The 23826-nt window shown below is 38.2% G+C and overlaps 1 protein-coding gene across 1 annotated transcript in view; it reads left to right on the top strand.

Moving 5' to 3' along the window:
- Positions 1 to 1004: 1004 nt before the first annotated feature.
- LOC127579350 (mediator of RNA polymerase II transcription subunit 13-like) overlaps positions 1005 to 23826 on the top strand; it is a 167422-nt gene continuing 144600 nt past the window's right edge. The window contains 2 exon segments of the mRNA XM_052032086.1: positions 1005 to 1544; positions 2607 to 2844. Coding sequence (XP_051888046.1) covers positions 1476 to 1544; positions 2607 to 2844 — 307 coding nt within the window. The 5' untranslated portion in view covers positions 1005 to 1475.

Raw genomic sequence — 23826 nt, forward strand, 5'->3', positions numbered from 1 at the left:
AAACCTATTACTTTCAGCTAATTCAATTTTCTTGTTTGGTTTAAATTGATTGGAATAAATGTTAAGGACAGTACTTAGCTTTTCCCTGGAGTCATCAAATATCAGGGAGTGTCCTCGTTAATATTTTGAATCGGAGAGATTCCCCCACTGCTGAAGTGTTTCCTGCTGACATTTTTGGCTGAGCACCAGGTTATATCGTTGCCTGTTTATTTACTTCATTTCCACACTATCATCTGTGATCTCAAATATCATTATTTATGTTCAATTTCAACGAATTGGGCATCATCTTTATTAAGTGATTTATAGAATATAATTAAAGACATAAAATAGATGTAAAATTCTGATAAACGCTGGAATATCTCACAGCAATCATTTTGAATGGTTTAAAAGTGAAATAGAGCAAGATAAATGTGGAGTTAAAAGGAAAGATGCCCCTTGTTGACCTTCACATGGGAGACTTTCAACCAATTTACTGTTTTAATGGATGACAACCATAATAGTGCAAACAAATAACAGCACATTTAATACTATTTTGGACTATAATTAAATTTTGAAGGAGGACACTTTTTAATGAATTTATCAGATTACGACTGTGCATAGATTTAAATTGGTGGCAAGATTACTTCCGTCTTTGGGAAAAAAAATAAGAGGTGTAAACCTGCTGAGATAATAAAAAGTACAGCGTGCAAATAACCCAGGCCCCGGTGTTATTGGTTCATGGCTGCACGATCCGCGCCAACCAGCGCCACCAGCGGGTCAGGGGCGCCACAACAGCCGAGGCGGCTGGTGCCCGACGTTGGGCTAGGCCACGCCCCCCCCTTCGCCTTTACCAACCCCTCTCCGCCGTCGGTGTTGGAAGGGGGGTGTGAGGGGGCGGGGAGGTGCGTCGGACACGTGACGCGCGGGGAGCCAATCGTTGGCGGGGAAAAGGCGAGCGCCTCCTCGCTGTCGCCATTACGCTGTGTGTGTGTGTATCTGAGAGAGTGAGTGAGAGAGTATGTGAGTGAGAGAGAGAGAGAGAGAGAGAGAGAGCAGCAGCCTGCAACGGCGGCAGCGGCACCAAGAGCGACGGCCGGCCGGCACCGAATTCTCTTTTCTTTTTTAACTTGGGTGGTGGACGCAGAAGACAACAACACTCTTGGGGCAGAGACAGAGAGAAAAGAATTATAATTAAACCTTTTGGGAGCCTGCTGAATTAAAGCGGACAGTCTCTGGGCGGACGTCACTCCTTCCATCGCTGTGGAGATTTTCAGTTCTAATTTTTTAAATATTTATTGCTTATTATTTTTGTGTGTGTGCGCGCGAGGAGGTGGTGGCGTTGGGGGTCTGATTTTTTTTTAAAACTTATCCACATCCCCCCCCCACCCCTTTTCCCCTCCCCGCCTCCCTGGATCTGTGTACATATTTATTATTTTTTTTGCAAACCAAGACGGAATCTTTAATTCGACCTCCGGAGAGAAAGTCATGCACGGAGCATGACTGCAGCAAACTGGGTGGCCAACGGTGCTAGCTTGGAGGACTGCCATTCGAATTTATTCTCTCTGGTGAGTGAGTGAGAGAGAGAGAGAAAGAGGGGCCTTAGGCTGTGTGGGAGCAGCCATTTTCTGCTAATGGTTTAGCATAACCGTTTACATGGCCTTATTTTCCTGTCTGGAGTTTATTCCCCAGCCCCCCTTCCTCCTCTATTTTTGATGCTTACGCCCCTCCTCCTCCTTCCACCCCCTCCCTCTCCCTCCTTCCTAAAAAAAAGCCTCCACTACGTATTGCACATTATTATTTTTCCCTTAACAGAGCTGGAAGCTTTTAATCCACCATCTTGAAGTGGAAAAATGTCTGCATATTTGAAGCCGAATTAAAGCGTGCTCTTTTTTAAATAATGGGGGTGATGGTGGAAGGGACAGTTTAAACGCAGTCTAGATGCAACTGATGCTGTTTGGCGTTTACAGGGCAATTATTCTCATTTTTTTATTCTCCTGCGTCCCCCTCCACTCTTTACATTTTCCGGAGCACGTATTCTCTTTTTTTAATACTCTGTCGTAATAAATCATATCTCATCTCTGAAGTTTCAATGTTATACACTTTTTTTTGTACCAGTCATAGTTTTCTTCACTCTTGTTCTATTCGATGCATTCTTTAATCCAGAGTCTTTTTAAAAAATCTTGTCACCTTAATGTCTAAACCGTTTTAAACATTCACAATGCCATCTACTTTGTAGATAGTGTTTAACACTATAAATCTTTTTGAATGTGTTTATGGTAATGCACTTGCCATTATTTTTCCTGTAGAGATTTTTTCCACTGTGTTACACTATACTATTCCTATCCATTATGTAAACTATCAATTCCTGATCAAAGTATATTAAGTAGCTATCGTGAGTTGCTTGACGATGTCAGTGTTTTTTCCCGTCATTCATATGTTGTAATTGATTACGGTTGTAATGGTATTGACTTGCACTCAGGATGATATTGTCATATTGAGTATTGGTGCAAAGTTCAAAATATTCTTATAACTGTATTTTGAAATGGCAGAATTAATAGATTTAGTTTTGAAAGATGGTCTATGTACATTTTTCTTGAGACGTTTTTAAAATATTTTTCAACCAACAGGCTGAATTAACTGGCATCAAATGGCGTAGGTACAGTTTCCAGGGACTTGGGGGCTGTGGTCCCATCATCTCAGCACCAGCTCAGGATGATCCTATTTTGCAGACCTTTATTAGATGTCTACAGGCCAATCTGCTATGTGTATGGCGACGAGATGTGAGACCTGAAGCCAAGGAATTGTGGATTTACTGGTGGGGAGAGGAACCGAATCTAGTTGATATAATTCATCATGAATTACGAGGTGAGTTGCATCTTCCTTCAATAAAACAGTTGAAGTGAAGGAGGAGTTCACATGTTTATTATTTTTCAGGCTTGCACTGATATTTTGAAGGTGCATGTATGATGTATCAAACCTTGGAAGATTTTTTTTCCTTGCAAACCTGTCCGGAATGCTTTGATGATTTTGGGCTTGCCCCTGAAAATGATTTTATGACCATTAATTGCAGAGATGTATTCATTAGTAATTTAAAAAGAAAATTCTTCATGGGATTTTCCAGAACTGGCAGGGACTTTCAATAGATCTCAGGAACTGTTAGTTGTGATCCCAGAAATTGACTGTTCTTGTGTTGCCTTTCTTAAAAACAAATTATCGAAAATATTTGTAGAAATCTTCCCCACTCACCTGTGGAAGCTCTTGTTGATTCGAGTGTGGTGGATATTTTGGGTGCTTTGTGTTCAGATAGAGATGCATTGTTTTAAGTGGCTGGTGTTTTACAGCCTTTGGCCTCTGGATAGCTCCAGAGGGGCCTTCTGCAAGGTAATTTGACTCTGTCAGCAGGATAGTTGTATACTATTTACTGCGAGAATTCTTAGAATTCCTAACTATTCTCTTCCACGTTTCAGATTGTCTTCCACTTTTGAAATGCTGATGCTTTAATTATTCGTGTAAATTTTGTTGCATATTTTGTAGCATTTGCACACGAGATGTAATAGTATACTTTGAAAAAGTAATTTCTTATTTGCATATAGAAGTGCAAACAAATTGAATAGAACTTGCTCTGCACAGTAAAGATTTTATGGATAGTGAAATTAGCAGCCTGGAAACACATTTCAGCTGTTGGGGAGCCCCCTTACTCGGAGATCAAACACTTAGCAAGAAACTTGTGCAGGATGATGTGGTCGACAACAGCTGAGAATTTTTTTGTCGAGGCATACTATGGCTGTGGATTTAAGCCTTTTTTTGCACTTAGATGAAAAATAGTAATATGATGTAAAATCAAGATGCTATTTTGTTGAATATCTATTATTGTTATAAATTGGTAAGCTATTCTGCCTTTCTTAAGGAGTATTATGGCACATGTCGCACAGTTGCATGCTAAAATTTAAGAAATGGTTTGGAAAAGTTATTTGCCAAGAACCATGAAAACAGGTCTGTGAATGAAGGATTTGCATGTGTCATCTAGTTAATGAATTTTGGTAACTTGTTTGACTTTTAGCTTCTATTACTTTGCCTTTCTGTCATTACCTTGTACTTTGTTTAACATCTGTGAACATAGATAACTAATCATTCTGTGGACATTAGTTGCAGATTGGTAGTTTAAAAAAACTGTTGGCTGAAGTGCAAAAATAAATGGCAGTTTCCAGTTATAGTTCTGTCTGTGGTTAAATCTTTCTGGAACTTTCTTTAGAAGAATTATAGATACCGTCCATCAAGTTTCTACATGAAATGTGAGTTGGCAGTGAATTGAAATTAAGCTGACAATTGATACATTAACATCTTTTGTATATCTTGGTTACTTAGTATCTATTGTGAAATTTCAGTAGGAAGGCTGATGAAAGGTTGAAATATTTTGAGACTTGAAGATCAGACTCTGCAATGGTAACAGTTACAGTATTCTGCAATAGGAATTAAGTAGAAATAGTAAAATCACAATTTGTTCTGGTGTGCACTGTTTGTTACTAGGGTGACACTGATGTAAGCATTTTGCAGTTGAGGAATGTTTTTGCTGTCTTCTAATATAGCTGAGCTAGGTTACATTAACCTGGGTATTTTTAAAATATTAATTGCTTTTTAACACTGCAGTTTCTCCATTTGTGGGGATTTGATACTAGCACAGGTTATGGAAAAAAATCAAGCTCTTAAGCTTCTAGGCTTTATTAATGAGCAATCGAGGCACACATTTTTGAAGTGAAAGCAGAAATAATTTTTGATTTCTCAATTTGCACTTTGTGCTTTATAACTTTAAAAGATTAAATGTTAGTGACGTTGCATGTTGTACTTAATGAGGAAAATTGTTGGTGTCATTTGTTGATCAAATTGAGTATAGTATCTTAATCAGCTGTTGAAAACTTTTTGGCTACTTCAGTTTAGAAAAAAGTTAGAATTGACATTTTTTGAAAGGTCTTTATTACTTTAAGCACTGAATTTCTTTTTTGATTAGTTGGACTGAGTCTTCTATTTGCTGAGGTTTATTTTCCTGCTTGTTTCTTGTTCATCATTTTCAAGCAGTGAAAAATCATTGCTATTCTGGAAGTTAATTAGAAAGTAGTTCACAAAATAGGTGTAAGCTTTTAGTTTTCTGTAAACCACTAACCAGTAATATTTCATTTGTGAATTAATGATTTGTAGCTCTGGCCAGTTGCTATTTGTCAGACAGCGTCCCACGTTGGATAGAGATTTGAAATAGTGTGAAAAAATGTTTAATATGCCTCAACTTGGCTTGGAGACACTTTGTAGTTGCTTCGAGGAGCTGAATTTAAATGCATGGCCATAATGAGATGCTATTGTAGCTGCTCATTGTGGGTGGAGTTTTAAGGATGCAGAACTGTAAGTGTATTGTCTGAATGTGCAATCTGTTTCATTTCCATTCAGGCCAGAAGCCATTTCAGAGGTCGCAGGCATTCCTGAATTAGGGATAACTGCAGGTATTGCACATAGTCATTTGAGTGAATCATGACCACTTCAATTATTGATAAATGTGCAAATTGCACTGATGAAACTTTAAATTCAAGCATTGTTTAGTGAGTGTGGCTTTTGAACTTCGATGGAAAGTTTAAAATTAAACTGTGAGTCTTTATGTTGAAGATAAAGTAAACTTCAATGCATTTGGGGGATTTGCTCCACCCACTAGCAGTTGTAGAGATGTTATAAAGTGAGTCAAGAAACCATATTGAATAAAGGTTTTGTATTGATGCAAGTTTGTTTGCCTTCATGTTGCATACAGCAGACTGTTAATGTTTGCTCCTTTCTCAGTGTTGATTCTGTATCCTTTTTCTCTTTCATTTGCACGTTGCGGTGTGGGAGGCAGCCACGAACTGCTGCAGTGGCCTTGCATGCTCTAACTTGTGGTTTCCCTTTAATCCCTACTTTCTCAGCTGTTTTACCCCTTTTGGTGTCCCGCCATCCTGTTACCCCTTCAGTTGGTGCTGCTGTCAGACAAAAGTTTCACAACTTTTTGATGAAATTGCAAACTCTTGTTCTTGCTCAACTGTTAGCTGCCATTTTTTTAAACTTTTGTTTTGGTCATCACTCTTGTTCACCTCTTCCGTTGTTTCATATTGATCAAATTATTAAACTCTTCCTTTGGATTAATAAGCCTTTAAAATTTATAGAACACACAAGTTGCAACAAATATGTTATTTGGTAAATGTCCTTATCCCACACACTGCTTTAAAAATGTGTTGATTATAAACTTTGGTAGTTAATGATGTCCAAACATTGTTTTTGGATAGAAGGTATTTTGCCATTATTTTATCCAAACCAGAAAATTTGTTACAATGTAGGTGTTCAGACTGCACAATCCAAACTTCACTTGGAATCAATACTGCAGGCTAAAGTATGGATACTAAACTCAGAATTTGGGGGAAAAGTTTTAATGCAGGCATAAGAAGGTCTAGTGATGCATTTAATTGTAATATCAACTTTATGAATTTTTGGCATGTTTATTTTGGGTATTGTAATTTCATTTACTGGTGTGTGGCGGGGGGCGGGGGGGGAGGTGGATGCTGGAGGGAACAAATTGGGTAACTGTGATTTGTGGCAACATGACTAGATTCTGCAGTCTGATGTTATGTCCTTACAGTAAGATAGCATCTGTTGTTTCACAGTGTGACACCTTACCTTTCAAAGTACTTTCATAGTGCCACCTGCAGGAATATCAAGTACTGCAGGTGTTTGAGTTTGCAATGAAGTCTCAAAAATTGATTTTTATAACATTTAGTTTGATTACTTTGCACCACTAATTTTCTATATCCATATACATATTGGCAGCAATTTTATGTAGGTGGCACAGAAGTCAACCTCTGTGCACTTGATTATTTTTCCATTGGCTGTCTTAGACCTGGAATTGGACTGATGCTTTAATCAAAATGTTAGTATCTGTTATGCACTCCTATACATTATTTTTCTCCTAACATAATATAGATTGGCATAAATTTCAGTGATTATATAGCCAGAAGATTAATGGTGTCAATTTGTATTTCTCTTGCTTCTATTTGAGCAGAACATTAAGTGGTTACAGCATTATTGAATAAAGGTGATCATGTTAATTTCATCTGATGAACAGAACTTTAGTCAAATAGTTGGAATCTAAGGATCAACTTGAGGAAAAGCAGGGAGGAAGATTTAAGGAGCATTTTCCAAAGCATAGGGCCTTGGCAGGTAATGGGAGGGCCATTAGTGATGGAACGATTACATTTGGGGTATATGTGGCCAGAAATGGAGGAGTGCTCCTTTTGACCATTATGTAACTAGAATGGCTTGGAGATGAAGTGGGTCAAGGCCATAATTTTCTGCGTTACCGATGTCCGAAGATTACTTTCTAAAATGCTGATTCCAGTTTTAAAAATGTATTGAATGCTTCTGAAACATTCAGAATAAATTCTGTTTTGTCATTAATGGTAAAGCACTTGTGATAGAATGTCCAATGGTTATATTCTGATGGTTTGGTATTGCAGAAATTTATAATCTTCAATTTGTTCAGCAGTTGAAATGAAAGGGATTTTCCAGTGATGTGTTGCTGAAATTTGTTTTCTAAATAAAAGTTTATTTTGGTATTGCTAACTATTGGAAGCTGTTATTCCTTGGTTTAGACCTAATAGTTTTTAGGAAAGGTTTTACTTTGCGGGGTAGTAACTAACATTCATTTATACTTTTGAGCTTCACTCCAAATGACTGGAACAGACTATGTTTGTGCAGTTTTGTGGGAGTGTCAATTTATGTGATCTTGAGCACATTGTTGCTTATTTCCAGATTTGTCTGCAGAACTGTCGTGCTTTTAGCTGAATTGTGTGTTGAAGCTAATTCAGTAATTGATGTCGTAGATTATTATGCTGTTGTATTTTTCAGTTATTGGGAAGGATTTAATTCTCACCTAAAAAAACTCATCTGACCTGTTTGTGTCCATAATGTAATGTTTCTCCCAAAGCTCTGCAAATACTTTGTTTGACACAGCATTAACGTGCCAAGTTGTGAAAAATAAGGTTTTTTTTGCAGAGGGGAGTTTGTATTCCTTCTCAGAATGTGATTGGTCCAAGTGGTGTGCATTGTTGTGGTCACCTCTAATTTTTATTTGCTGAGATTTGGATGCTTTCAGAGAGAATGCATGTTATTTTTACCATCTAAATAATCGTGCAAAGCCATTGTTTCGTGAATGACATTTGTTGCAAGTTTCAAGCATGTTTTTATTGTTGTGGCAAACCATGAACATGACCTGATTGGTAGATAGTGTACTTATTCAAAATACATGTACCCTTATGGCTAATGTTCTGCATTATAGTAAATCATGGGCTTAAAATCAGATAATGAGGTAGTGCATTATGTAGATCCAAAATACCTTTCTTGACAAAACAAGTTTAAGTAATTATCCTTTACTTTCTGGCAACTTGAATTCAAGATCTTGGCACTTTTCCCTTTTGGCCCAAATATTTGTAAACATCTTCTTTTGACTGCAGGAATAGATAATCTCAGAAATAATCACTTTATTCTTTTGATGGCTGACTTTTATTGTTAAATAATGAATGATATGTTTTTGCAACTGCTTAAACAGCATTCGCATCATTCAGTGGAAATGATTGTAGTTCTGTTTGAAGAGATGTATGCCCAAACTCAAGGTTTTTGAATGTGAAAAAAATTGAACTTTGTGTATAGGCTACATTTTGGTGCATTGGAAACTTTAGTTACAGACATAACACTGTATATTTTTGTTTCCAGCACAGCTAAGCAAGCTAACCTTGTATTTACAATGTGTTAACTAAAGTTTTAAAGATGTTAGGTCATGAGGCAAAAAAGATTAAAATGCTTTGAACAAGGGAGAAAAATTGCAAATATAAGTTAAATGCTGAGCTACTTAAACCTTAATGTGCAGTTTCTTTGTCATGCAGAATCAGTGTAACGGTGTTAGTTGCATCAAGTTATGATTTGACAACCTATGTGTGAATTATACATGTCTGATTTTTAATTTTGGTTGTATAGTTGCCATTATGTAATGTGGCAATTGTTACTTTTCAGATTTGTTTCATGCTTAGTCTGGAATGCTAAAATGAGGATAACTTTAAATCTTCCCTTTTGGATTGTACAAATAACCTCCATTTCCTTCAATATAATTTTATGTACTGTATTAATTGCAGCTCGTATTGCTTAGTGAAGCTCATCTTATTTGTTTGAATTTGATTGGGAAATATTGCCCAGGGCATTGGGATTCAATGACTCCCTTTTCCAATGGGCAGCCCTTAAGCTTACTTAGCAAAAAAGTCACAAGGTCTTAAATCTGTCTATTGTCTACCCTTCCCAACTCTAGACTTGTCTCCTTTCCTATTTCCAACAGACCATTGTCTCCCAAATTCTAAGTTGCTTGTTACTGGTAATGGTTGCTGGGTGTGAATTTGACAAATCGTTTGGTCTGCAAGCCAATTTATTAGTGCTCAAAATTTTATTTTTTATTGACGCAGTGTGAAATTATTGGTTGGTGTAGGTAGATTGCTTAATCCTCAATCATGGGGAAGTCTAGTGGAATGTGGACATGAATTTTTGTAACAGAGATTTTGAAATATCAGCGGTTAATACTACCTTGATAGTGTTGTGTGGCTTTGGTGTCTTTTTGTTTTTGAAAGATGTTATGTATCAAGGGCTTGTGCTATCAACTGTTGCTTGTCAAAATGCTCATTATAAATATGTGTATTTTGTTAATAAATTGAGTTTGGTTATAATCTGGCTACTAGATTCAGATGAGTATTTTACAAGATTACTTGGTGTTTATGAATTGCTTTACTTAAAGTTCACTCCCAGATTTCTTTATAACCTCCAGAACAATATTTTCCTTGATTTATACAAATTGCATATGGAAGGATTTTCTGCACAGATTTATATGCAAGTTTGGTATTGGTTTATTATTGTCACAAGGTGCAGTGAAAAACTTGCCTTGCATACAGTTTGTACAGGTCAATTCATTACACAGTGCAGATACATTGAGTTAGTACAGAGTGCATTCAGGTAGTACAGGTAAAAACAATAACAGTAAATAGTAAAGTGTTACAGCTATAGAGGACGTGCAGTGCAGGTAGATAATAAGGTGCAAGGTCACAAGGTAGATTGTGAGGTCAAGAGTCCATCTTCGTATAAGGGAACCGTTCAATAGTCTTAATACAGTGGGATAGAAGCTGTCCTTGAGCCTGATGGTATGTGCCGTCAGGCTCCTGTATCTTCTGCCTGATGGGAGAGGAGAGTGACCCAGGTGGATGGGGTCTTTGATTGTTTGGTATATAGAGTAGGTAGAAGTGCAACAAGTCTTGTTTTATGTTTGTTTTGCTTAAAATTCTATATTTACTTTTGACAAATTTAATTTTTCAAATTGGCCTTCAACATTTTTTCCACAGATTGTTTGCCATAGGTTGTTTCTTTTAATGAACAGTTCCGGTGATCCAACTAAACACTAGAGCTGATGGACCGGAATTTCTTTAAAAAATGATATCACTTCTGGTGGAATCATCCCAAAACCAACTGACAAAGGGGGGGGGGGGAAAGACAATTAAAATCCCAATCAAGTTTTTCTAATTTTTTTTAATGCTAAATTTACAAAATTGACCAAGGTTTCAGATGGAATCACTCGTGCTACACTTTAGTGTGTTTGTGGAACTTGGAGGACAAGCTTTTTAAACACGAGGATACCAGTATTTCTCTCTTAATTTGCTGAAACCAATGCAGCCTTTAAATGGTTCTGTATTTGAATTTAAAATAACAAATTTGGGTTGCATATAGATGTCAGACTAGACACCTTGATTAAAAGTTTTTTGTCTGGCTTTCATCTGTCTAATTGAAGTCGATCCAGGTACTAAATTTTGCATTAAAAATACTTGAAGAATACCCTTGTGTTCAGTAATACATAAATGAATTTTAACCCAAGCTTGTAAAGATCTTGAGGTAAAAAGCTCATACAATGTATGTTTAGAATCAGACCCTAATGTTGCATCTGATTGTTTGGATATCCTGATAACCCGATATCTGGTTTGGTCATTGAACCCCTGGCTCACATTCCAGACCGGAGTCATAGTCATATAGCACGGAAACAGGCCATTCATTCCACTGTGTCCATGCCAACTATCCATGTTGATTCCATCTTCCAGCACTTGGATGCCTTATTCACCTCTGATAATGAGCAATGATTCCTGCAGTTTACCATGTCTATGTTCATAATTTTATATGCCTCAATCAGGTTCCCTCTTAACCTCTTCTGCTCCAGAGAAAACAGACCTAGCTTTTCCATTCTCTCCTTATAACTAGAATGCAACATCCCAGTGAATCTCTTCTGCATTCTCTAGTACCATTACATCCTTCCTATGGTGCGGTGACCAGAACTACACACAGTACTCCTCCTGAGGTCTGATCAATGTTTTATAAAATTGGAGCATAATTCTTCTTGTATTCAGTGCCCCGACTAAGGAAGGCCAGTATCCCATATGCTGCCTTAATCATGTTTTCCACCTGTGCTGCCACCTTCAAGGATCTTTGGACTTGCATACCAAGGTCCCTCTGTTCCTACCTTTTCAAATGAGGTGTTAGGCTCAGATTCTTTCAGTGTGGCCAGGTGAATGTCAAGGATCCTAGGCTATGATTTTAAAGAAGTTTAAAGTAGCTGCACTTTGGTTCAGTATTTATCACTTGAACAACTTCATTAAAGGAACTGATTATCTGGCCATTATCATGTTGCTGTTTGTTCAAATTGATTTTGCATTTTCTAAATTAAACTATTATCCTTTGGAAGTACTTTGGGACATTTGAAAGTCCTGAAATGTGTGGTATAAATGCAGGTCTTTGGGGAAAAAAAAGGTTGATTGACTTAAATTTAATTTGAACTAATATAAAAATCATTGTGCAAGATTGGAGAGTTCAGATCTGGACTATGATTTGAAGCTGTTAGATGAAAGGTTTTTGCTAATGGAATTTGAGTAAAGGAAATTTTTGTGGAGGTGGGTAAAAAGGTCAGCATGGATGTGGTGGGTCGAAAGACCAGTTTCTGGATTGTACAAATCTTGGGACTCTATAATGTTTGCATTTCTTAGTTATATGATGCAATAACAAGCTTATATTTTGTCCCACCGAATTTAAGGAAATTTTGCACTATGGATGAAGTAACAATGATTGAAGTATCAACTTGGGTTGCTAAGAATGAAGAATAGAAAGAGCGTTGGCCTAATTTTGATTCCACGTTGTGCAAAGAAGCACAGTTTGTAATGCTGAACACCACTTGCAGAGAAATGTATTGAAGCACCTAAATACCTGTACCAAGAGAATGGTCTGCTCCCAGTTGTAACCAAACCAGTTTAGCAAAGCTTCAAAGGTGCCATTGCCAGAATTGGGTCTTGCAGCCGCTTGAGTCATACACTTGTTACTATGTGGAATATAACTCCAGTAAACATGAAACAGTTTAAAATGCTCAGGGTTCTGTTTCATGTGCTTTTTGTAACAAACAATGAAATATTTGGAAAATATATGCATAGTTTAGTTTGTGTTAACTCTTGTACTTTGAGCCACTGGACCTTGTAGTGAAATTTTTGTTCAACCCATCCAGTGCAGAATAGTGTTTATGCTTGTAAATTTTGCAGCATCGCAAAACTGGAATAGATGTGTTATTTACTTTTTTTTCCACTGTCTTAACTTCGGTCTCTGCCTTCCACATATCCTTCTCTCCTGTACTCACTTTCTCTTTTTAAGATAAGGTTTCTTTTGATGCTTTTACAAAATGTCCAGCATTTACAAAATGAATAACATTCTTAGCTTGAGGGATAGGCAGAAAAACATTGCCTTGGTGTGATAGCTTTTCCAGGTTTTTTTTGGGGGGGATGGTGGAATGTTTAATTTAACTTGGCAAGGAGAAAATGATCATATTGAAGCTCATTTTTTTTTAAATCGTGGAGGGCTGTAGGAATGTTTTTCTTTTGGTTTAGTGTTAACTGGGATGTATCCAGGTATAATTTTGATACTCCATTAAATTCTTCAATAGATGATTCCCATATTAATGATCTTAGTAATCATTCTTAATATCGCTGCTTATTCTCAGATGCGCTGGTACTTCACAGAATGCTAATTTGTTGTGGTGTTTTTGGACTTCCAATGCAAGCACTTGCCAATGGTATGCCCTTGTTTTTTGAGATAGGAATCAGCTCAGGCTGCACACCGCTGTGCTGGGAACTTGAAATACATTCCTGCCCTCCACTAGTACTACTCCAGCAATATATAGGACAGTGGTGCCGTGAGGAAGGGTGCCTGTGAGAATTGGTGTTGAGCAAGCTAGATGTGCCCACTCATTGCAGAAAATTGGGTTTCAGGGCTGCACCCTGGCCAGCATGATGAGTGTGGGCTATTGCTGGGCATTGGCAGCACCTGTTCCACATGTTGAGAAACTGACTGACTGGATCTTGCAGTATCCCTCACCATCGCTTGTTGGATGTGAAAGAGGCCCTTGTCTCCTCTTTGGCTGCACAGCTCTCCCCAGCCTAGTGAGCTTTAGAGATATTCTTGTGAATCAGTTTTCATTTCGTTTCTTAATTGTTATATTGCATTATGAAACTGATTGCATTTCTATTGCTGTTGTTAGCTTTCATTTCAGAATGTATGCTAATATAATTGGGCTTGTGTTGAAACTGCAGCGTGGATACAGTCAAATTGTAATTTGAATTGCAGTTTCGTGTGTGCCTTTTTTTAAAGTAATTGGTTACAGCTGGTTTACTCAAATTTTTTAAAGTTATGTAAGAAATATATAAGGAAGAAAGATATCCCAAGGTAACTGTAGCTCAATAAACAACCGCCATATCGTGGATAATGGGAATTCTACTAGGACTTTTAAACAACTTGCTGACTTTGTAGTTTGAGTCATTTTGGTCAGAAAATGCTAGAAGCACTTACAGGACAGGCCTCGTTTCTGGAAAGAGAAACGGTTAACATTTCAGGTTGAAGACCCTTGTTTCATAACTGGGAAACCAGAGAAAACAACTTAATTTCAAGTTGCAGAAAGATTGAGGGAGGGATAGATTGGGCGAAGGGAACATCTGTGATACGGTGAAGCTCGGTTGATCTGATGTTTATGGAGCTGTCTCATGGATTAATGAAGGTAGAAAAGAGAACCTGTGTTATGCAGATCAGAGCTGTTGCTGCAATATGAAACCAAAAGGAGAATGCTAGAAGTGCCCAAGAAATAAGGTAGAACTTGTGGAAAGAGAGAGTTAGCAATGGATGGGTAACTGTACAGAATTGGCTGATTCTGACATGCACAAAGATTTTGATATTGAGTCTCAAAGGATGAAATGTGCCTGCATGAAAGAGAGAGTGCTATTTTTCAAGCTTATATTGGGCCTTGTTGGGAAAACTGCAGGAGGCCACAGATAGCAGTGTGGGAATGGGATGGAGAGTTAATGTGACAAGGATCTGAAAACTTGGGTTGCCCTTGCAGACTGAATGGAGTTGCTTTACAAAGTGGTCATCCAATCTGCATTTGTTTTCACCAGCGTGAAAGAGACCAGGTTGCGAGCAGTTCACCAGATTGGAAGAATGAATCGTTGCTTCACCTGAAAGGAATGTTTTAAAATCTCTGGTGGAAAGAGATGAAGTAAAAGGGCAGGTATTTTATCTCCTGTGGTCGCGTGAGAAACAGCTTTGAGAAGGGGCGTATAGGCAACCACCACAGTGTAACGTCGGGGGGGGGGGGGGGGGTGGGAAGGTGTTGCATTCCAAGGAAACAGTTTGTATTGAGGTTTTCTGTAACATGAAGCCCTGTCGTCTGTGCACGCGTGAAGAAATGCATGTTGAGAAATAAATCGGGCATTTATTGTTTTTTCATTTAAATTCCTTGAGTGAATTTTGTTCTGTATCTCAAGTGTTTATAGTGTGATTTGTGAATTCTGTGTAAGGTTGAATTTCCATTACCCAAATGGTTGTAATGCAGGGATCGCCTGTAGTTGGAGGAGATGGAAAAGTAGTCCAGGATGATGCAAAGGGAAAAGTTCATTTGGATTGCTGAAAGAAAAGGGAAAGATTTTTATGCATGCTTTGATAGGGAGAACTATGATGCCCCCACATCTCTGGATGATTCTCTAATCTCATTCTCTGCGGCTGATGTCTGGACATCCTTCGAGAGGGTGAATCCACGAAAGGCGTCTGGTCCAGACAGTGTACCTGGCCGAGTACTAAATATCTGTGCGGCACAACTGGCTGGAGTATTTACAGAGCTGCTGTCTGAGGTTCCCACCTGCTTCGTAAAGGCTTCTGTTGTACCAGTGACCTGTCTCGATGACTACTGTATGGTAATGCTTGCATCAACCACAATTAAGTGCTTGGAGTTTGGTTTTGGCGCGAATCAACTCCTGCCACAGAGCTGACCGGGATCCACCTTTCAATTTGTCCACCGCCACAAGTTGACAGCGTGTGTAATTTCTCTGACTCTTCACTGTACTCTGGACCACAGCAGCACATGCGTCAGGTTGCTGTTCATTAACTACAGTTCAGCGTTCAACACAGTCATCCCATCCAAACTTATCAAGCTTCAAGACCTGGGCCTCTGTACCTCCCTCTGCAACTGGATCTTTGACTTCCTCATCAGCAGACCTCAGTTCAGTGAGGATTGGTAACAACATCTCCTCTTCATTGACCATCAACACGGGTACACTGCTAGGCTGTGTGCTTAGCCCCCTGCTCTACTCCCTATACACACATGATGGTATGGCTAAGCATAGCTCCAAGGCCATATACAAATTTGCCAACAACACCAGTGTTATTGGATGAAAATCACGTGATGAGTCGGCATACAGGAGCACCTGGTTGAGTAGTGCAGCAACAACAACCTCCCGCGCACTGTAAGTAAAACTAAAGAACTGATTGTTGACTTCAGGTAGGGGAAGGAGGACGAATGTGCGCCAGTCTGCGTCGGTAGTTAAGCGCTGAAGGTCAGCGACTTTTAAGTTCCTGGGCGTTAACGTATCGGGTGACCTGTTCTAGGCCCAGCACGTAAATGCAATCACGAGGAAGGTGTGCCAGTGTCTTTACTTCGAAGGTTAAGGTGGTTCGGCTTGTCACCGAACACTAACAAACTTTTGCAGATGAACTGTTCAAAGTACCCTGATTGGTTGTGTCATTGCCTGGTACAGCAATTCAAATGCACAGGGACATAAGAAGCTGCAGAGATTAGTGGACTTGGCCCAATGCATCAAGGGCACATCCCTCCCCACCATTGGTAGTATCCATGTGAGATTCTGCCTCAAGAAGGGAACATCCATCATCAAAGATCCCCATCGTCTGGGCCACGTCATCTTCTCGCAGCTACTATCGGGCAGGAGGTTCAGAAGCCTGAAATCCTACACCACCAGGTTCAAGAACAGCTACTTCCCTTCAACCATTTGTTTCTTGAACCAATCTAACAATCCAAATCACTACGTCAGTATAGCAACACTGACTACTTTGCACAACAATGAACTTTTAATTTTGTTCTAATTGTGTTTGTTTTTGTATAATTGTCTAATTGTTTTTCTCGTGAATGTTATGTATCTGATGCTATGTGCCTGTGATGCTGCCACAAGGAAGTTTTTCAGTGCATCTGCATACACGTACTTGTGCATCTGATTTGAGATGTGTGGTAGTGGGATCTAGTTGAGGTTATTGGAAACAGGAAAAGATCCATTGAATTTGGAAGCTGATGTGGTAATGGATATTGGTTGCTGATGGAGACAAAACTAGGAAAGGATGAGTTTTGAAAGTGAGAGCAGGGCAGCAAAGTGATGAAATCTTTTGTGTTTAGTATGAGAGCAAGGAAAGCACTGACTATCTCGTGTACTGGGGAAAAAAAAATCCTCAGTTATTGTCATATCAGCTCCTATGACTAGACCATCCACATAGGTTCTTTTGTGATGTCTTCTGCTTTCCTTAATAGTGACTTCCCCTCTACCAGGGGTTGATGGAGCCCTAATTGCATTTCACCTATTTCCTGCACCTCTGCTTCTTGCCTCCTTTCCTTCTGCCCAGAGCAGAGAGAGAGTTCATCCGTGCCTTCCACCCTGCCAGCCTCTACTTTCAATTGATCGTTCTTTGTAATTTCTGTCACCTTCAATGAGATTGCACATTTTTACCTTCTCTTTCAACATTCAGAATAGAACATCCCCTTCAACTCCCTGGTCCTCCAGCAGATTGTAGTTGCTCCAGATTCTTATTTTAGTTCTGGGTTCCAGCAGTAACTCTGACCTGCATTTCACAGCTTCAGCCTGTGTCTCAGTCTCTCATATGAATGCTTCGGGTTTTCACTTGGTATGTGCAGAGCTGAACATGCTTCCATTGGTGTATTATTTTTATTTTGCATTTTCAATAAGAGTACCTTTATAGCCTGTTTGTAAAAGTTATTACTGCAACAATGATAAACAGATTCTTAATGTGATGGTTGAATGTGGACTTTATACGTACCCAGCTTCCATTTGGACAGGGTTATTTGCACTGAGGCAGCTAAAAACTTTTTGCACAGTACTTTGACTCTGAAGAAATATTTGTAAACTCAGTTCTAATGGCACATGCTTAGCTTGGCATGTACTGTATTTGTTAACGATCTAACCATAAAGGTTAACGCAGCTAGTTAGCATACGGTGTAAAATGCACTTCCACAGTATGCAGTAGTTGCTTCTTAACTGTGGATTAATGAGCCAAGAGGTAGCAATATAAGAGCTATTTTGTGAGTGTTTCTTAATTGTTAAATTGCATAACAGTTATGCCTAGTAATATGGGTGCTGCCCAGTTTTCTCCTGAGCATTCCATATTAACAAGATTAGTAAAGGATTATTAAAGATCTAAAAGGAGTCAGCACAGCCTGGGCTGGAGCTATAAAATTTCATTTGGAAATACTGAATTATAATAGAACAAGTCATTGACATTGCACCATCTCTAAATCTCCTTATACTGATGGAATAGCTACTATTTTTAAAAAAAATTAAGCTATTTAAAAACTTTGAAAAATTTGTGCAATTTGCTGTATTTCATTGTTTCAAATATTGTTTCAATATTTCATATTTGTTTCAAATATTTTGCATTTGCTCCGGGGTCATTAGGCAGCACCTTGCACTGAAAACCACTTGTAATTTATAGTTGCAGATGTCACGGTGAAACTGAAAAGCTAATTTATATCAGTTTTTTGTCATCACCAGGTCATTTAAATTGAGGCACATTCCTTTTTCCCATGAATTATTGGAAGAAAACATGGCATAAATTTGAAATTTTGTCAGTTGTGAGAAGGGTTCTTCTGTATTTATTGAGTCGCTTGTGAAAGTGAAACACTAAAATATGTTAGCGTTGTAGGGCCAGGCCGTATGTGACCTCGCCTATTGCCTGCGGTTCCCCAATCCATACTTTCTGGATACAGATGGCTGAACAAACTGGCTACTCTGCACCGACGCCTGTACGGTGCCCAAATGACTGTCAACGACAATAAAAGGATCTTGAATGGCTTTTAAGTCTGTTAATCACATTATAAAAACGTAAACCATCCTTAATGAAGAAATGTATTTAAAATATGTAAAATTCTTATCTAACCTTTTGTTCCTACAGAGTACAATGTCAGTGACCATGATTTATGTTCCATTATGATTCAGCATATCCACCTGAAGCTTTACAGCTCCAGTCCATATTGTGATAACTACCGCTTCCAGCTGTTTGGATGTCCTTGACTAATCTTGCCCATGTGGAATACTTAAGAAATGGATAATGTTGCCATTCCTTTTGCATGTCTTTCCTGGCACAATGCAGAGCGATGGATGTGAGTTTCTTCACCAGGGAATCATTGCTTTGCTTTGAGGTCTAACCATTGGGATGCCTCACTTCAATGTGCAACTGCAAATCTGCAGAAATCTGAGGCCTCTCTGGACCAAAAGCAATTTTGAAGCGATTGCTAACCACAATTTGGCCCATCATTTTGAGCAGTGGATGTTTTTCAGCTTGAGGAGGAATTTAGGCTTGGGTTAGTTACTGTGAAATTTTTACACTATTACTGGCTTTTCAAAATTTTTATTTAATATTTTGTTGTGAAGTTTTTAACTTTTTTCCTTGTTTTGTTAGGTGACCCCTCTTGTGCACATATCCAGGTTATTTGAAATTCATTGTCTTAGGGTGGAGAAAAGTTGAAGAAATAAGCTATTGCAGTTTTGAAATTGTATCAAACTTTTTTTAGTCCATCAATTGCTTTTTTTTTTGTTCAGATTGACAAAATTTTAAATATACATTAGAGAAGGCACCCGTATGGCCCATAGTGTTTGTGCTTGGCATTTTGTTCATCCTGAAGAACCAGTTCTGCTTGCTAAAAAAATGTTCTTTCAGCACTGGGTTTGCAGCCCTTCAGACCACAAACTCGTAAGTGCATTTTCAAGTAATTTTTAAATGCTATAAGGGTTTTCTTCTCTCCTATCCTTTCATGCAGTGAGTTCTAGACTGTTCACTACTTTGAGTGAAAACATTCTTCCTTATCTCCCCTTTAATCCTCTAGCAATGACTTTAAATTACTAGCCCTTGTGGCAATTATAGTCAGCAACTATTTGAAGCTCGGATTGCTAAAGCCCAGCACTATGATTAAATCTGAACCTTAAAGGGCTGAATCTTGCAACTCTAGTTTTGTATTTCGTTCCCTGCATGAACTATTATGGTGTGTGATTCAGTGTGAGCTATTGTGCTTCTGTGCCTATGGCTAACAGGTTGGTACTGTTGTGTAGGACATGTGCAGCTGGGTAACTGGGAATTTTCCATCTTGGGTTGCAGTCTGAGTACAAAGATAAGTTCTATTGATCCTGTGAGTCAGCAGAACTACAGATATATATTTATTAAAAATGTCCATATTTGTAATCTGATGTACACTGTACAAATGAAATTGTACATTGTTAAAAAAATTATTTGGGCAAATGATAGAAAAACAAATTAAGATATGCACAGTGAAGATTTTACTGTCCCTTGTGCAAAATACTTCTGATGTTCAATGGAAATGCTGATCCAAATTAAACATTAAGCTTTCTTAGCAGTTATTGGAAAATTTAAGCTTTATTTTGGAAAAAGGAGTATGTCTTTGGCTTTGTAAAACGTAAATTAGTTCATTTTGATATTGAAATCAAGATTATAGCTTTTTTTTAAGACAATCCTGTGGAAAATCCATTTGGTTTTGCTATGCCCACTACCTGTTTACATTTCTCTTTAATTTGTTTGTGGAATGCTGGTGTCACAGATAAGGCCGGCACTTATCCTTTCTAAGATGATAGTGTGTAGCTGCAAACTGTTTGATATTCTGACAGGTAGGGGGTTAGTTGAGATTAGTAAACTGGGATGCAGGTTATGCTGCTGCTTTTGTGTGCATCCCAGAACATCTGTTGTTAATCTGGATGAAATGGACCTCTTGAACACTTCATTTAAAAAGAAGCCAAACTTATTTAAATTCAGAAAAATGTTTGTGCCCTCCTTTTTAAGCTTCATTTATTTAATTTGCCAGCCAGGAGAAATGGAACAACAAATTGGCAGCAATTTTATTTTTTTGTAAATAATTTGAGGCACTCTGCAATAATTTTGAATTGCTCTAGCTAATCAACAAAAGGGAAAAAAAAGGTAACTTCATCTAAATGGTGAAGGATGGAAATCGGATGTTTCTTATTTACGGAAATGCCTTGTAAGCAAGTTGTTGCCACCTGCACGTGGGAAAATGGTTGCTGGTCATAAGTCCAGTAAACTAGTTTTCAAGTATGGCTTGAGGCATATGTTCTTGCATGCAGAAGTGAAAAAATTGTGAAAAAATGGTTGAAAGACCTCGTATTTAATTTGCTGGACCCTCGTGTTCCATTCCATTTATTAACAGTTCTCTTATAACAGATTTGTTTCCTAAGGAATATTTTTGGGTCTGAAGGTGATACTGATCTCAGATTTGCAAACTTGTTGCAGCTTGGATATGTACTTCAGAATAGGATGGATGGTTTTGGGTTTTTCTGGCTTTCATGTGTTGCAGACTAGGTTACTGTGGGTGAATGTCCCTTTTAAGATAGAGCATAGTGGTGTGTGTGTGTGGAGTGATGACGTCAACAGAAGATAAGGACGTAATGATGTTTTTGGAGCAGACAGTTGGAGTCAGGAGAGAGAGAGGGACCAGCCTGCTCGTCTGTATCGATGGATGAAAAACAGTAACTGTGTCTGTCACTACAATCCACGTATGGATTTTTGGAATAATCGGGTGGAGTCCACTTTGTCGTTAACCTGTAGAGGGAAATAGATATGTGTGTGGATGGCCAGGATTCGAGTGCCTTTTGGGGTGGCAGATGCTTCGGAACGAAGTGGTGGAGTAGTCACTGCTGAGTAGACACTGAGGTGACGTATGAGTTCCAAGGTGGAACATTTGGATTTTGTAATATATTTTCTCTCTCCATTTTGTCTTCAGTCAGTGGCGGTTGTTGAAGAAACCTTTGCTCACGTTTCACCTTACGGCTTGCTGAACTGAACTTTAAGAACCACTCCTGGACTTGGAGTTTGGGAATCTGCCACACACACACACTACGAGTTTAGTTTTTGGGGTTAGTTTTTAAGATTTAACATTTTTACTTCTAACATTCTAACACTTTTACTTATTTTTCTTATCATAAGTAGCTATTAATAAAGTAGTTTTTCACAGTGAGTCATGACTTGGTGTGTTTCTTTTGTCGCTGGTTCGTAACACGTGTGATCCTTGGAAAAATTGGGACAGAAAAGTAATGCCATAATGACCCACCACTAATTCTTCCAAGCTGTGAAAGTGATGTATTAAAATTTAATTACAAATACACAAACAACTTAAAAAAAAATAGTAAACTGAATATTTAATGTACTTTTCTCTTTGCTTCCTAATCCAGTATTCCAATCTCTATTCGAATCAGTAGGTGCTGGATTTAGTGCAAGGTCAATGCTAGTTCAGGCTACTTCAGGTCATTTTTCTCTTTTCCTGAACCTCTACATCCCCTGTAACAACATGAGTGAGTCTCTGCAAGATGTTGTGGACTCCATGTAGAATTCAGTAGTGGAATTGACATAGGGATGAGGGCTTCAAATCTAACAGTAATTCCTTCTGTGTTTGACATTATATGCAATTCTTGAGTGCTCTCTTGTTTAACTGGCTAAATGTCAGTGTCCTGAAACTCAATATATTTTCTTGTTTGCTATGGGCTCTCATGGTTTCATTCTAATTGTGTTGAAATAATCTAAAGTGTGAAGTTTTTTTTATTGGCAGGGCATGTAGTGAAATAAAGCATGTATGGTGACTCTCCCTTGTTGCCTAACATGGAATGAAATGCTCCAAAATAAACAAATAGGAATTCCTGAAATCTGGGCACTGAAGAATAAAATCAGTGGGATTATACTGTCATTATACATCAATGGATTACAGACACTGCACATTCCAGTTGTCGGTAAAGTGTACAAAGTGTGATGTATGTTGTTATTGAGGAGCTGTAGATCAACATTGAAAGTACATGCTGTATGTTGAGCCAATAGGAAAAATTGGATGGATGTATTGAGGGAAAGTTTGTATTAGGATTAAATTCTACCGTACAGTATTAGCCTGGAATGGTAACGTGGAGTATTGGTGGCCTTCACTATGTTGGCTTTGCATTTATATAGTGATCTTGGTATTCCCAAGGTTATCCCAAAGCAGAATATCAACAGGCAATTAAAAAAAATCAGTTATGCAGATGAATCTAGGTGCCAATTTATGTACATGGTCCTTTGAATTGTAAATGCTTAAAAGACCATTAACTATTTGGAAGCTGTCAGAAGAGAGGTTAATTAGACCAAAAACAGCTTTACGTTGAAACATTTCTTGGATATTGTTCTGCTTGAAGTAGACCTCATTGGTTTTCCTTTTTATTTTGGAGATGCACTGAAGTGTTAAACTTGAAGGGAGCTTTCACTGTACTTGCTGAATGTCATGCCAGAGCATGGCTTTCATTCTTTCAATCTGCATCATGTATAAAATTTTCCTTGAAAATTATCACTACGGCTGTTTTCTATTCAAATTTATTGCAGCACCTTTTGTTTTGAAACTTTGTATAAAAATGCATTTCCTACACCTGAATAGAAAAATACACAATAAACTGGCATCAGAAGGGATAAAGGGCGAGGTAGTATGAGTGATTGTTAGAGGTTATCATCAGATAAGGTTGCATAGGTGAAAAGACTCTGTTAGCCTTTCCACAAACATCATCCCAAAATTATTGAATGTCACTCCTATATTGCCAGTTCCTGGTAATGTTATTTTTTATAAACAAAGTTATTTTCATCACCTTGTTGGCATTCAAGTCTGTAATGACAGGTAATTAATTCTATTACATTGTAATCAATGAAGAAGCACTGTTCAGGGTTTAAAACCTGCTTTGTTAGAGATGCCCTCTTTTTTGATTCCTGCTCTAGGAAATTATAAATTGAAGTGAAAGCTGCTAAATGCACAACTTCATTATTTCCTGTAAATTTTTGAAGGAAATTTTGAGGAGAGCATTTGTGGAAGTTGCTGTTATTGCCTGAAAATGCTTACCTTTTGTTTTTTTTGCCCTTTGGTACTTTTTACCAGATATTTGCAGAATAAGCTCCATGTTTTCAGAGATGGTGGGCCTCGTTGTTAGAAATGCCACCCGATCTTCTCTTGTCCATATTTACTTCATCCAAAAATGCGGGGCCTACCTTGGTGTGCCAAAATACTCGATGCTCCGGTAAAGTGGGATTAGTGACAGCAGTCTCCAAATGGCTCTGAAGCATCCTTGAAAGCTTTGACAACTACCA

The sequence above is a fragment of the Pristis pectinata genome, chromosome 17 (genome assembly GCF_009764475.1).
Source record: "Pristis pectinata isolate sPriPec2 chromosome 17, sPriPec2.1.pri, whole genome shotgun sequence".
NCBI classification, from domain to species: domain Eukaryota; kingdom Metazoa; phylum Chordata; class Chondrichthyes; order Rhinopristiformes; family Pristidae; genus Pristis; species Pristis pectinata.